The sequence below is a fragment of the Macaca fascicularis genome, chromosome 3 (assembly GCF_037993035.2).
Source record: "Macaca fascicularis isolate 582-1 chromosome 3, T2T-MFA8v1.1".
NCBI classification, from domain to species: domain Eukaryota; kingdom Metazoa; phylum Chordata; class Mammalia; order Primates; family Cercopithecidae; genus Macaca; species Macaca fascicularis.
In genome coordinates this window covers 9,952,009-9,965,392 of record NC_088377.1, presented here as the reverse complement: position 1 = coordinate 9,965,392, position 13,384 = coordinate 9,952,009, and the positions used below count along the sequence as shown (strand labels likewise).

Here is a 13,384-nt window from a genome sequence, read left to right as displayed (position 1 = left end):
ACACCCGGCGCCACCTCCTCGAGCTTTTCTCGTCCCCTCCCCATTCCCGGCTCCCTGGTCCCCTCCCGGAACTTCTCTGGACCTCTCCGCTCCTCCGCCCCGGGCTTTCCCTCTGCGCTCTGCGGCCCCCTCAGCACCCTTCCCGGAGCTCCTCGGGTCCTGCCCCCTCCCCGTGGTTGCCCGCGCCGCCCCGCCCCCGTTTTTAAACCTGGCGCGCGGGTAGGTGAGCGCGCTAGCCCGAGTGGATCCAGGCGCGTTCGGAGGCCGGCGCCGCAGCAGGGGGCGCGGGCTCCGCGGGCACCATGGAGTCCGAGGCGGCGGCCGGAGCCCGGAAGGCGCGGGGGCGCGGCTGTCACTGCCCCGGGGACGCTCCCTGGAGGCCTCCGCCACCGCGCGGGCCGGAGAGGTGAGGGTGGCCCTGCGCCCCCGTGGACGCGCGGAGAGGCGCGCGCGGTGGCGGTGCGGGGTGCGCAGCGAGCGGGAGCCTGGGGCGCCGCTGAACCCCGGATTCCCAGCAGAGCTCCCGAGCTCGACGGCGACGCCAAGCAAGCTCCTGAGCCGGCAGCCGGGTTCCCGGGAGGAGCGCTGAGTTCTCCCGGTTCCAACGCACAGCTCTGAAGTGCGGAGGCCCAGGATGTAGCTGGCCAGGAAAGGGGCCGACGCTTCCGTGTAGAGGAGATCTCAATTCGCCGGCCGGGGACACTGAAGTCTCGGGCTCCTAATCCAGCCTTGCAAAGGCAGTCTCTCACTTTGACGCTTTCTCGGTAGCCGTTTCTGTTGTCCCTGGATTGGAGGCTCAGCGTTCGCTGTCCCTGGGCACCAACCCTTTTAAAGACAGTAACGTTGTAGGAAATCAGATTAGCCAGGGAGGTAGGGAAGGGACCGGGTAGGCCGGGTGGGCCAGGTAGCCAGGCAGGACAAAGATTCCCTTTTTTTTTTTTTTTTTTTTTTTTGAGACAGGGTCTCACTGTGTCACCGAGGCTGGAGTGCAGTGGCGTGATCTTGCTCACAGGAACCTCCGCCTCCGGGGTTCAAGGGATTCTCATGCCTCAGCCTCCTGTGTAGCTGGGATTACAGGCGCCCACCACCACGCCCAGCTAATTTTTGTATTTTTAGCAGAGACGGGGTTTCGCCATGTGGCCAAACTCCTGACTCGAGATCCACTAACCTTGGCCTCCCAAAGTACTGGAATTAGAGGCGTGAGCCACCGCGCCCAGCCCTCTTTTTTTGTTTGCTTGTTTTTCATCCTACAACTCTGTAAAATCATCTCTGTAGAATCAAGGTCCTTCAGTGACCGAGGTGGCGTGATTGAAATTAACCGGGGACAAAGTCGCCAGCTATAGTTGGGGAACCCCGAATTGAAGAATTCAGCCAGGATTTGCTGGGAGAGAAATCTCTCAACTAATGGGTTCCCGGGTAATTGTGTGAGATTCAGGACTTCCATTCTCAAAGCTTAACTGGAGGCAGAGAACTGGGGACGTAGCAGGAGAGAGAAAAACACAAATAACAGTAATTTATCCACAGCCCTGAGAACTTGAGGGAAAGTTCCTGGGGGGTCCGGTGCCTCTTTTTCAGGCAGGCACTGGAAATAAGATTAACTCTCCTGGCATAGTGTGAAGGCAGCAGAAGTGCCCAGGGTTCACTCTCTCTGGCGCTTGCCGTTCCAGCCCCGCGCCCTGGCGACCTTGGACCCAGACACCTGGAGATGCTGAGCTGACCAGAACGGGAAGGCCGGTAAGGTTCAGTATGGGCATTGTAGGTAACCCCTCCAGCCAGAAAGTGGCACCGTGTTTTAAAACAAAGGGACCGTGTCCCTCCTGCGCAGGGCCCTCCCTTGGCCGTCTAACCCAGGAGCACTTAGGGGTCTGGGAGTTGGAACCTGAAAGAGTAAGGTGTTAATCAGTCCTGAGTCGCATTATAGATTGGGCTCCTGGTAGCTTCTCCTTCCTAGAAAAGCAAACCCACTGTAAAAGCATAGTCATAGGCCGGGCGCGGTGGCTCGGGCCTGTAATCTCAGCATTTTGGGAGGCTGAGGCGGGTGGATAACCTGAGGTCAGGAGTTCGTGGCGAAACCCTGTCTCTACTAAAAATACAAAAATTAGCCGGGCGTGGTGGTGCACACCTGTAATCCCAGCTACTCTGGAGGCTGAGGCGGGAGAATTGTTAGAACCCGGGAGGCGGAGGTTACAGGGAGTGGAGATCGCGCCACTGCACTCCAGTGTGGGCGACAGAGCAAGACTCATCTCAAAAAAAAAAAAAAAAAAAAAAAGCATAGTCGTTTCATGGGAATTATAAGGGATGACCTCCGTGTTGGGCTTTCTTCTGCAAAGCAACAGGTTGGGAGGGGAGGGGAGAAGGCTGCCACTATCCCTTGGCTTAGAGAAAAGTTGAGTGTACCATTAGCGTTGGGCCGGTGCCACAGAGCAAATAGGACTGAGCCCCAGCTGAGGTGCCCAGAGTTGCTGTTAAAAGCCCCCCACCCAGCGTCTGGCCCTTTCTGAAGCACTTTCAGCCCCGTCAAGCACTCCTGGGGTATCTCATGTTGTCTGAGCAAATACACTCAAGCAGAGGGCTTTGTGGGCAAGATTAATTACCTCGACCATTCTTTTGTTACTCTGCATCGGTAACTCAGTTGCTTTATACTTACTGATGTAATGATTTGCTTTCATAGAATTTACCTTTCCTTTGTTATATTTTAAAATATAAATTGATGACTTTTATTTAAATTTTTTTGATGACTCTTAAAACACTGAAGAATTAGGCTGGGAAAGACGATGTATTTAATTTACAAAACACGTGTTATGTGGCCTAACGTGCAGTTATTTGTAATGTGGTAAGAAAACTTGAGTGTGGGAAAGCAGACCACTGTATTTTGATATTCACAGCACTTTATTAAATTAATCTGAATATTGGGAATTTTAATTTACTTCAAAGAAGGAAGCAGATAAAAGATAAATCAATTAACAAGAGATATGATTTTTAGTCCCCAATTTTTTATACATATATCTAAATAATGTAAAATAATTCCTACTTTTGCATTCAAACTTAGTTCTTAAACATAAAATTTAAAGGTGCTTGTGTGAAAATACAGATGTTTACAATTATCCAGTTTTCTTTTAAATGAAATGGGTGTGGAAGCTATTAGTTGTTTGCAGGAATAAAAATACGATAGCACGCTTCCTAAGTAAGACGGATGGTTTTGGGTTTGCTTTCTGTTATGATAAGGACGTCTGTGAGAAAAATTTACTTGCAGAGAAATGTTGAACTTTAGTAACTTTTTCACTCATCGGCAGGTAGTCTGTCACGTTGAAGTAGTTCTGTCCACGGATGTGGGTGTGGGAAGAGTGGGTGTTCCCTGGGGGCTGTAGAGCCCGCCACGCCCCTCCCCCAACCCGGGGCACGCTCTTTGCAGGGCCCAGCTGGTTGCTCAGAGCGGCCAGCGCCAGTCTGTGCTCTGGTACTGTGCACCGCGCTGGGTTCCCTGCAGCCCAGCGACTAGAGCTGCCTAGCGCCGGGAAGGAACGCCTCTTGCTCAACAGCGCCCTCGCCCGACAAAGCAGGATAATTCCCCAGCTCCCAAGCCCTCTTCTGTATTTCTCAAAAATGCCATTGGCTAGAGTGGCGGTGAGGAGAGCTAACGCTTGGTGACCTGTACCAGGGCTCCTGGCAAGCAAAGCAAAACTAGAATAAAACCTCAAGTAGGCCAGGCGCGTGGCTCACCCCTGTAATCTCAGCACTTTGGGAGGCCCAGGCGGTCGGATCATCTGAGGTCAGGAGTTTAACCTGACGAACATGGTGAAACTGCGTCTCCACTAAAAATACAAAAGTTAGCCAGGTGGTGGCGGCCTGCGCCTGTAATCCCAGCTACTCGGGAGGCTGAGACAGGAGGATCGCTTGAACCTGGGAGGCAGAGGTTGCAGTGAGCTGAAATCGGGACACTACAGTCCAGTGTGGGCGACAGAATAGACCCTGTCTCAAAAACAAAAACGACAACAACAAAAAACCCCCAAAAAATCCTCAAGTAGAGGGAAGGCCTCAAGGCCCTGTACTCTGAGCAGCAGGGTCACCCTCACCCACTTCATGCCCCTACAACCCCTAGGGACCTATCTCCCTCCCCTACCTGCACCTTTTTTGATCTCTGTTGCGTTTCCCTCCTGGCCACTTGCGGGCACTGCCAGGGAGGCAGTTTCCTGGAAAACATCAGGGACTATTTGTTCTCCTGGGCCTGTCCTATCTGCCAGGCTCCCACACCTTAGCCCTAGGCCGGTCAGAGACTCAAACGGTGAGGAGAGGGCTGACCCCCACTGAAAGCCTCTCTGTACCTGTCGGTCCTCGGGCTCATAGGAAAACACACTCGCACATACCTTAAACACAGTGCTTGCCTTGTGCACATTTCTGTTCTCGCGTTTCATTATAAGATGTGAATATTTAGACATTTCCCTCACTGAACAAAGGATCCTTTTGGAAAACAATCAGGATATTTGTGGTATACTTTTTTTTTTTTTTGAGGCGGAGTCTCGCTCTGTCTCCCAGGCTGGAGGGCAGTGGTGCAATCTCAGCTCACTGCAACCTCCACCTTCCGGTTCAAGCGATTATCCTGCCTCAGCCTCCAAGTAGCTGGGATTACAGGAGTGCGCCACCATGCCCAGCTAATTTTTGTAATTTTAGTAGGGACGGGGTTTCACTATGTTGGCCAGGCTGGTCTGGAACTCCTGACCTCAGATAGTGATCTGCCCGCCTCTACCTCCCAAAGTGCTGATAATTACAGGCATGAGCCGCTGCACCCTGCCTGGCATAAAACTTTTAAAGCTGCATATGTTTGTGGGGTAAAGTTTTTAAAGTGGATAAAGGTGTGCCGAATGTTTTAACAGGGTCCAGTTAGAACTGGGCGATTTACAGAAGCTATTCTTTCTCTGACACCTGCCACTGCCAAGTTAGGCCCTGTCTGATCGCAGGGCGCCAAATAGCCGTTAGCAGGGCAGGATTGCTTGTGGCCATAAAGTAAGCCTGAGGAATTAGGAGTGTTTTATAATTACGAACAGAGGTTAACAAAGAAGCAGCTTCCTGTATCCCCCAAAGAGTGAACAACTTTATGGAAAAGATTTTGTTCCAAAGAGCCTCATCACTTTCTTAGCTCATCACAGTAAATTATGAAAATATGGCTGGAGCCGGGCACAGTGGCTCACACCTGTAATCCCAGCAATTTGGGAGGCCGAGGTGGGAGGATCACGGTCAGGAGATCGAAACATGGTGAAACCCCGTCTCTACTAAAAATACAAAAAATTAGCTGGGCGTGGTGGCAGGTGCCTGTAGTCCCAGCTACTAGGGAGGCTGAGGCAGGGGAATCACTTGAATCTGGGAGGTGGAGGTTGCAGTGAGCCAAGATCACACCACTGCACTCCAGCCTGGGTGAGCAGAGTGAGACTCCATCTCAAAAACAAAAACAAAAAAAAAAAGAAAGAAAATATGGCTGGTAAAATGTAATGTCTTCAGAGGCTCCTTACAGGCTAATTTGCTCATGAATGTCATGTGCACATTGCCCCCACCCCCCGCCCCAGTGTCCCTGCAGGATGGAATGGCGTGGAGATTCACAGTGTCAAAGTCCTTCCTTGTCAGGCCATAGTAAGTTTTGTCCTGTTCCTCATCTGGTTCCAACTGAACTCTGGAATCTGAAGATTTGGGGTTTCTGATGCACCGCTCCAGGCCATTTCAGCTCTTTATAAATTTATTTATTTATTTTTGAGACGGAGTCTCGCTCTGTCGCCAGGCTGGAGTGCAGTGGTGTGATCTCAGCTCACTGCAACCTCTGCTTCCCAGGTTCAAGTGATTGTCCTGCTTCAGCCTCCCGAGTAGCTGGGACTACAGGCACGCACCACCTTGCCCAGCTAATTTTTTTGGTATTTTTAGTAGAGATGGGGCTTCACCATGTTGGCCAAGATGGTCTCGATCTCTCTTTTTTTTATATTTTTTGAGACGGAGTCTCGCTCTTGTTGCCCAGGCTGGAGTGCAATGGCACAATCTTGGCTCACCACAACTTCCGCCTCCTGGGTTCAAGTGATTCTCCTGCCTTAGCCTCCTGAGTAGCTGGGATTACAGTCATGTGCCACCACACCTGGCTAATTTTGTATTTTTTAGTAGAGACGGGGCTTCACCGTGTTGGCCAGGCTAGTCTTGAACTCTTGACCTCAAGTGATCTGCCCACCTGGGCTTCCCAAAGTGCTGCGATTACAGGAGTGAGCCATAGCACCCAGCCTGAGTTCACATCCTGCCCTCATCCAGAAGCTCTTCACCCTCAATTGCCAAGACTGGTTCCTCCAAGCCCTTTCTACGTCAGCCTCATCTATGCACAGCTCCCTGCGGCCACTGCTCTCCTTGAAATACGGATCTGATAGTTGGACTCCCTGACTCAAAAATCCACCTCCAGTTCCTGTATCCAGAGTCAAACCTAAACTCAACAGTGGGTATTCAAGGCAAATGTCACTGTTTGAGCCCTTTGCCCATCACAGTGTCTCACTGGTACCACGCCAAGCTCCTCACCGCTCCCCACCTGCGCCCTCTATTTTCCTGCCACTCTGAATTTTTTTTGAGACGGAGTCTCGCTCTGTTGTCCAGGTTGGAGTGCAGTGGCAGGATCTTGGTTCACTGTAACCTCCGCCTCCCAGGTTCAAGTGATTCTTGTGCCTCAGCCTCCCGAGTAGCTGGGATTACAGGCATGCACCACCACGTCCACGCCCAGCTAAATTTTGTATTTTTAGTAGAGACAGGGTTTCACCATGTTGGTCAGGCTGGTCTCGAACTCCCAACCTCAGGTAATCCACCTGCCTCAGCCTTCCAAAGTGCTGGTATTACAGGCATGAGCTACCGTGACCGGTACTGCCACTCTGAATTTGATGCTCTCCTCTGCCAAAATAGTCTTAGAATCGCAAACCCACATGCCACAGATGTCTCTGCGAGGCCCTCCATGAGCCCGTTCCTGATCTTCCTTCATGCTTAGAATCATGGGTGTCTCACCATGTGATGCTTTGTAGCATGGTTATTTGCACACATGTGAGTTTCTGTCCATTAGATGGTAAAATGCTGGACCAAGGCACTGTGTCTGACTCCTTTCATCGGAATTCTTCACAGTGCCTGGGACATTTTGGGCCGCAGTAACAGGAACTGATACTGATAAAGTGTCTAAATACTCTACAATTGATACTGATATGAACAATTGCAGGCGACTTATGTTCTGTGGTTTAAAACCTCAGGATGTCACCTTCCAATGCTCTTGCATTGTCTCTGTGTTTGTATGTGTCTGTCGTTACAGCTTGAACCTAGGGCTGACCAACACGCTTTTGGATCAAAGGGAGCCTTTGGGTTTCAGCATCCTGTAAGGTAATATATGACTTCACAATAAGTAATCTGTAATTTCCTTTTAATATAGGCATTAATACACTTTAGTGTCTTCAACCACATAGATTTTCAACAAAGTGGAAAATAATTCAATATATTCTTTGGTATTGTTGAGTTTCCTCATACCAAGGATATTTTGTTGGATTTCTGGAATCCATTCATGTATTCATCCATTCGGTGTTTTCTGCAAAGTGCAGTTGGCCTCTCTCTTTTCTCTATACTTTTTATTTCTACTTCTCATTACATATTATGCCTTGTATTATATTTCTATAATTGCATATGAATTATATATGCATATATAAAAACTTAGATATTGAGGTATATTTCTATTGTCCTACCAGGATATAAGCTAGTGTACTGTCTAGTGCAAAGTCGACCTTCAAAATCTGTATGTTGAGGGTGGGCATGGTGGCTCACGCCTGTAATCCCAGCACATTGGGAGGCTGAGGCGGGTGGTTCACCTGAGGTCAAGAGTTCGAGACCAGACTGACCAACATGGTGAAACCCCGTCTCTACTAAAAATACAAAAAAATTAGCTGGGCATGGTGGCGGGTGCCTGTAATCCCAGCTACTTGGGAGGCTGAGGCAGGAGAATCACTTGAACCTGGGAGGTGGAGGTTGCAGTGAGCTGAGATCGCACCATTGTACTCCAGCCTGGATGACAAGAGCAAAACTCTGTCTCCAAAAAAACAAAACAAAAAAATCTATGTGTTGAGTAAATGATTGGCTCCAGCACAGTGGGTGCCAAGCACCTTTGAGAGAGCTTTTTCCTCCTGCCTCTGAAGTGTGTGTCATGGTCCTGGTGCTGACGAGAATTCTCACTGCTGTATCCATCTACACTCTGTCCGTTTTAGACAAGTGGCTCATGTTTAGGATTTCTGCCTGTCTCTCTGTCTCTGTCTCTTATTCTCTGTCTTTCTCCATCTCCTTTACTAAAATTAACCTTGCCTGGGCCGCCTCCACTCCTCCAGGTGCCTTTGCCTTGGTTACTCTGTAAGACTGGAAAGCTGAATACAACCCGAAGACACTCATGTGTAGGCATGAAGCTCAGACCCCTCAGACTGGTTAGAAGGAAGCTTTCCTTGTATGCCTTACACCAATAGTTTTCTTTTCTCTTCTGATGTCTCACTCTGTCACCCAGGTTGGAGTGCAGTGGTACAATCTCAGCTCACTGCAACCCCTGCCTCCTGGGCTTAAACGATCCTCCCACTTCACCCTCCTAAGTGGCTGGGACCACAGGTATGTGCCACCATGCTCTGCTAATTTTGTAAATTTTTGTAGAGACAAGGTCTCACTATATTGCCCAGACTGGTCTTGAACTCCTGGGCTCAAGCTATCCTCTTCCCTAGGCTTCCCAAAGTGTTGGGATTACAGGCATGAGCCACTGCTACTGGCCACACCAATGGTTTTCAATCCTCATAGAATTACTAGTGGAGCTTTTAAAAATACAGATGCCTGGGTGGTTCTCCCAGGCGCTTTGATTCACTTGCTCTAGGGAAAGACCCAGGCATCGGTTTGTTTGTTTTCAGATGGAGTCTCACTCTGTTGCCCAGGCCGGAGTGCAGTGGTGCAGTCTCGGCTCAACTGCAACTCCACCTCCCAGATTTAAGTGATTCTCCTGCCTCAGCCTCCCAAGTAGCTAGAATTACAGGTGCATGCTGCCCTGCCTGGCTAATTGTTTTTTTGTATGTTTAGTAGAGATGCGGTCTCACCATGTTGGCCAGGCTGGTCTCAAACTCCTGACCTCAGGTGATCCACCCACCTTGGTCTCCTAAAGTGCTGAGATTACAGGCGTGAGCCACTGCGCCTGGCTTGTATTTTTACAGACTCCCCAGGAGGTCTTAATGTGCAGCCAGGATTGAGAGTCACCACCCTGCTTCATGCCCTGCAGGCATCCAGTCGCACCACCTACCCACAGCTGGCCTCACAGACACACTGCTGCTGCCCCCGTTTTTGTTTTGTTGTTGTTTTTTGTGTTTGACACAGAGTCTCGCTCTGTCACCCAGGCTAGAGTGTAATGCTACAATCTTGGTCACTGCAACCTCTGCCTTCCAGGTTCAAGCGATTTTTCTGCCTCAGCCTCTGGAGTAGCTGGGACTACAGGCGCTACCATGCCTGGCTAATTTTTGTATTTTTAATAGAGACAGGGTTTCACCATATTGGCCAGGCTGGTCTTGAACTCCTGATGTCAGGTAATCCACCCGCCTTGGACTCCCAAAGTGCTGCGATTACAGGCGTGAGCCACTGTGCCCGGCCACCCTGTTTTTGACTGGTTGACAATGCTGTGACTGACAAAGCATGAGCTGCAGCCATACATTGCACACTGGATATACAATTTCACTTTATATTTTTATTACAGAAAATTTCAGACATACACAAAAGTGGAGCGAATAGTACAGTGAACCCCATGTACCCATCACCGGCCTCAATAGTTATCAACGGTCTGAGCTGATCATATTCATCACCCGCAACTATGTTGTTGTTCTTAGCATATCTTATTTTATTTTATTTTGAGATAGGGTCTTGCTCTGTTGCCCAGGCTGGCGTGCAGTGGTGTCATCGCAGCTCACTGCAGCCTCCACCTCCCCAGGCTCCCATCTCAGCCTCTGGAGTGGCTGGAACTACAAGTGCACACCACCACACCCAGTTAATTTTTTTTTTTTTTTGTATTTTTCAGATACGGGGTTTTGCCATGTTGCCCAGGCTGGTCTCAAACTCCTGGGCTCAATTGATCCTCCTGCTTTGGCCTTCCAAACTGCCGAGATTACAGATATGATGAGCCAATGAGCCACTGTGTCCCACCCCAGCATATTTTAAAGCAAATCTCAGACATGCTAGGAATTCACCTGTGAATACTTCAGTATAAATACCTAATTGTAAACATGGCTAAAAATGGAACTATGCTCATATTTCTGTCTTAGATGAATATATACATTCTGTCTGTTGCAGAATTTCTCAACCTTAGCACTGTTGGCACTTTGGGCTGGATAATTCTTCATGGTGGGAGCTAGCCTGGGCCTCGTAGGGTGTTTACCAGTATTCCTGACCTCTACTCATTAAACGTCAGTAGCTTCCCCTCAGTTCTGACAATCAAAAATGTCTCCAGACATTGCCAGATGTCCCCTGGAGGTCGAGAAGCACTGGTCTATTGGATATCTTATGAAGTGAAAAACTATCATCCATTATTTATAGAAGGGTGTTTTCTCTCCCCCTTTTCTCTTCTATCTGAAAAAAAAGGATATTGAAATCAGCTTTGCAAATAAGCAGTGATCAATTGACAAACTTACTTCCTCAGAAGACTACAGAGAAAAATGCAAATAAATTAATGAATGAAAAGCAGGTCAAGGCATGGTGGTTCACACCTGTAATCTCATACTTTGGGAAGCTGAGGCAGGAGGATCACTTGAGCTCAGGAGTAACAGACCAGCCTGGGAAATATGGCTAAACCCTGTCTTTATGAAAAATATAAAGAATTAGCTGGACGTGGTGGCATGCACCAGTAGTCTCAGCTACTAAGGAGGCTCAGGCGGGAGATGCTTGAGCCCAGGAGTTCAAGGCTGCAGTGAGCTATGATTGCCCCACTGTACTCCAGCCTGGGTGGCAGAGTGAGATCCTTTCTCAAAACAAAGAAGAAAGGAAATAAGTAAAGGATGAGAGATTATGGCCGGGAGTGGTGGCCCACGCTTGTAATCGCAGCACTTTTGGAGGCCGAGTTGGGCGAACCATTTGAGATCAGGAGTTCGAGACCAGCCTGACCAACATGGTGAAACCCCGTCTCTACTAAATACAAAAATAAGCCAGGCGTGGCGGTGGGTGCCTGTAATCTCAGCTACTCGGGAGGCTGAGACAGGAGAATCACTGAACTCAAGAGGCGGAAGTTGCAGTGAGCCGAGATCGCGCCACTATACTCTAGCCTGGGTGAGAGAGCGAGACTCCTCAAAAAAAAAAAAAAAAAAAAAAGATATGGGGAGGGAATATCTTAATACTTGCCATGTATGAGCAAATCCAAAATTCTATAAAAACATGAAATTTAGGGGTTCCAAATTTTACATACTTAAGTACTTTCTTTTTTCTTTCTCTTTCTTTTATTTTCTTTTTTCCTCGGCACATCTTTTTTATTCTGGCAGAGCAAGGGATTTGTGCCTCCAATTTCTCTATGGCAACATCTGGAAAACTTAGCTGCTTCTCTAGACCAGCGTTTCAGAGATGTCAGAGTAAATTTCCTCCAGAACCCAAGGGGTTACAGCATTTCCCATTCTGCAGGGGACAGACGGTGGGGAGAGTGAGGCTTCACCTAAGTGGGACATCAATTATCCAAGAAGAGTCAAGTCCTCTGTTTGATCACAGTGAGCCTCCTAATCTTAGAATTCAATGTTTTCAGTTGCCTTTTACCTTCCTTGAAGCACACCCTTTTCCTTGCGACTGTCTAAATTGACTGGCTGGGTCAGATTATAACTCACTTGTGAACTGGGATAGGTTTATCACCAGGTCCCTCCAATTGGTGCCTACAGTTCTCTGTTCTGATGGCTTAAATTCTGTGTGTTGTGAAGGCAAAGACCAGAGAGGAAGACTGGGGAGTTCTTTGCTTCTGGGAAAAAGCATCCTCTAGAAGGGGTTGAGGACGAGGTTCAGGTTGATTAATGGTGTATTTGTTTCTTAAATATTAGAGTCTATTTACCCATGTCAAAGCGTCAAGAATACCTGCAGAGCTCCGGGGAGCAAGTGCTGGCCAGTTTCCCAGTGCAAGCCACGATTGACTTCTACGACGATGAGTCCACTGAGTCTGCTTCGGAAGCTGAAGAGCCAGAGGAAGGACCCCCGCCCCTCCATCTTCCACCCCAGGAGGCAGGAGGTCTGCAGGAAAACGGCAGAGACCAGGGCATCAACTGAGGGCAGCGATCCAGAGGAGGGGGTGACTCCTGGGGGGGGGTCCTCTCCCTCATGGCGACTCCTCAAGGGGCGGCGAGTGCTCCTCATCCAAATGAGTCTGTCTCTGTCTCCTGGACCCTGCTCCGGGACCTGCCCCAACGTTCTCTTGGGGACACCCGAGCCAGGACACCGCGCATCCCTGCTGAGTGTACAGAGGCTGGAGACTTCTCGGGCAGCCCCTGGCCCGCACACTACTCAGGGCAGAGAGTCACCTTTTACTTTTCTTTCTCCTGGTGATTCGTTTTTGGTGCACCCATGCATACCTTTGAGAGAGGATTCCAGGACAAAGAGAAGGTCTGTGTCAACAGAGTTGTTATCTGGTAGAGCCCATTTTCACAGCTCCTTCGAGCATTGTCACTCGCTGATCAGGTGACGGATTCTTCCTAGTCACCCACTCCACCTCCTACTTAAACTGAGACTCATTACTTAGCTCTTTCTGCTTTTGTAAAAATAATTTAGATATTAAACCCCATTTTAATCTATCATCCAAGGGCAGATGCAGTTGCTTAGTAGCATTTTGGAAAAAAAAAAAAAAAAAGGTTTGGTTTGGTTTGGTTTTGTGACAGAGTTTCGCTCTTGTTGCCCAGGCTGGAGTACAGTGGCACAATCTCGGCTCACTGCAACCACCACCTCTTGGGTTCAAGAGATTCTCCTGTCTCAGCCTCCCAAGTAGCTGGGATTACAGGTGTGCGCTAATTTTTTGTATTGTTAGTAGCGACTCGGTGTCACCATGTTGGTCAGGCTGGTTTTGAATTCCTGACCTCAGGTGATCCATCCGCCTCAGCCTCCCAAAGTGCTGGGATTACAGGCATGAGCCACTGAGCCTGGCAATTAAAAAAAAAAAAATCGTATTTATTAAAAAATTTTTTTTACCCACCAAATAATTCCCATAAGAGTAACAGAAAGGACCAGGCATGGTGGCTCACGCCTGTAATCCCAGCACTTTGGGAGGCCGAAGCGGGCAGATCACCTGAGGTTGGGAGTTCGAGACCAGCCTGACCAATGTGGAGAAACTCCGTCTCTACTAAAAATATAAAATTAGCTGGGTGTGGTGGCGCATGCC

General features: G+C 49.0%; 1 protein-coding gene across 1 annotated transcript; it reads left to right on the top strand.

The window, feature by feature from the left end:
* Nucleotides 1–231: 231 nt before the first annotated feature.
* On the top strand, nt 232–12,860 carry RIPPLY3 (ripply transcriptional repressor 3). Its single transcript, XM_005548713.5, has 4 exons — nt 232–406; nt 1,668–1,734; nt 7,307–7,374; nt 12,060–12,860. The coding sequence occupies exons 1-4, from the start codon at nt 303–305 to the stop codon at nt 12,280–12,282; spliced, it is 462 nt and encodes a 153-aa protein (XP_005548770.3). The 5' UTR covers nt 232–302; the 3' UTR covers nt 12,283–12,860.
* Nucleotides 12,861–13,384: the final 524 nt, after the last annotated feature.

Coding starts and splice junctions, on each gene's coding strand:
- RIPPLY3 (XM_005548713.5), top strand. CDS start 303: ATGGAGTCCGAGGCGGCGGCCGGAGCCCGGAAGGCGCGGGGGCGCGGC. Junction 407..1,667: donor CCACCGCGCGGGCCGGAGAG/GTGAGGGTGGCC, acceptor TTGCCGTTCCAG/CCCCGCGCCCTGGCGACCTT. Junction 1,735..7,306: donor TGACCAGAACGGGAAGGCCG/GTAAGGTTCAGT, acceptor CTGTCGTTACAG/CTTGAACCTAGGGCTGACCA.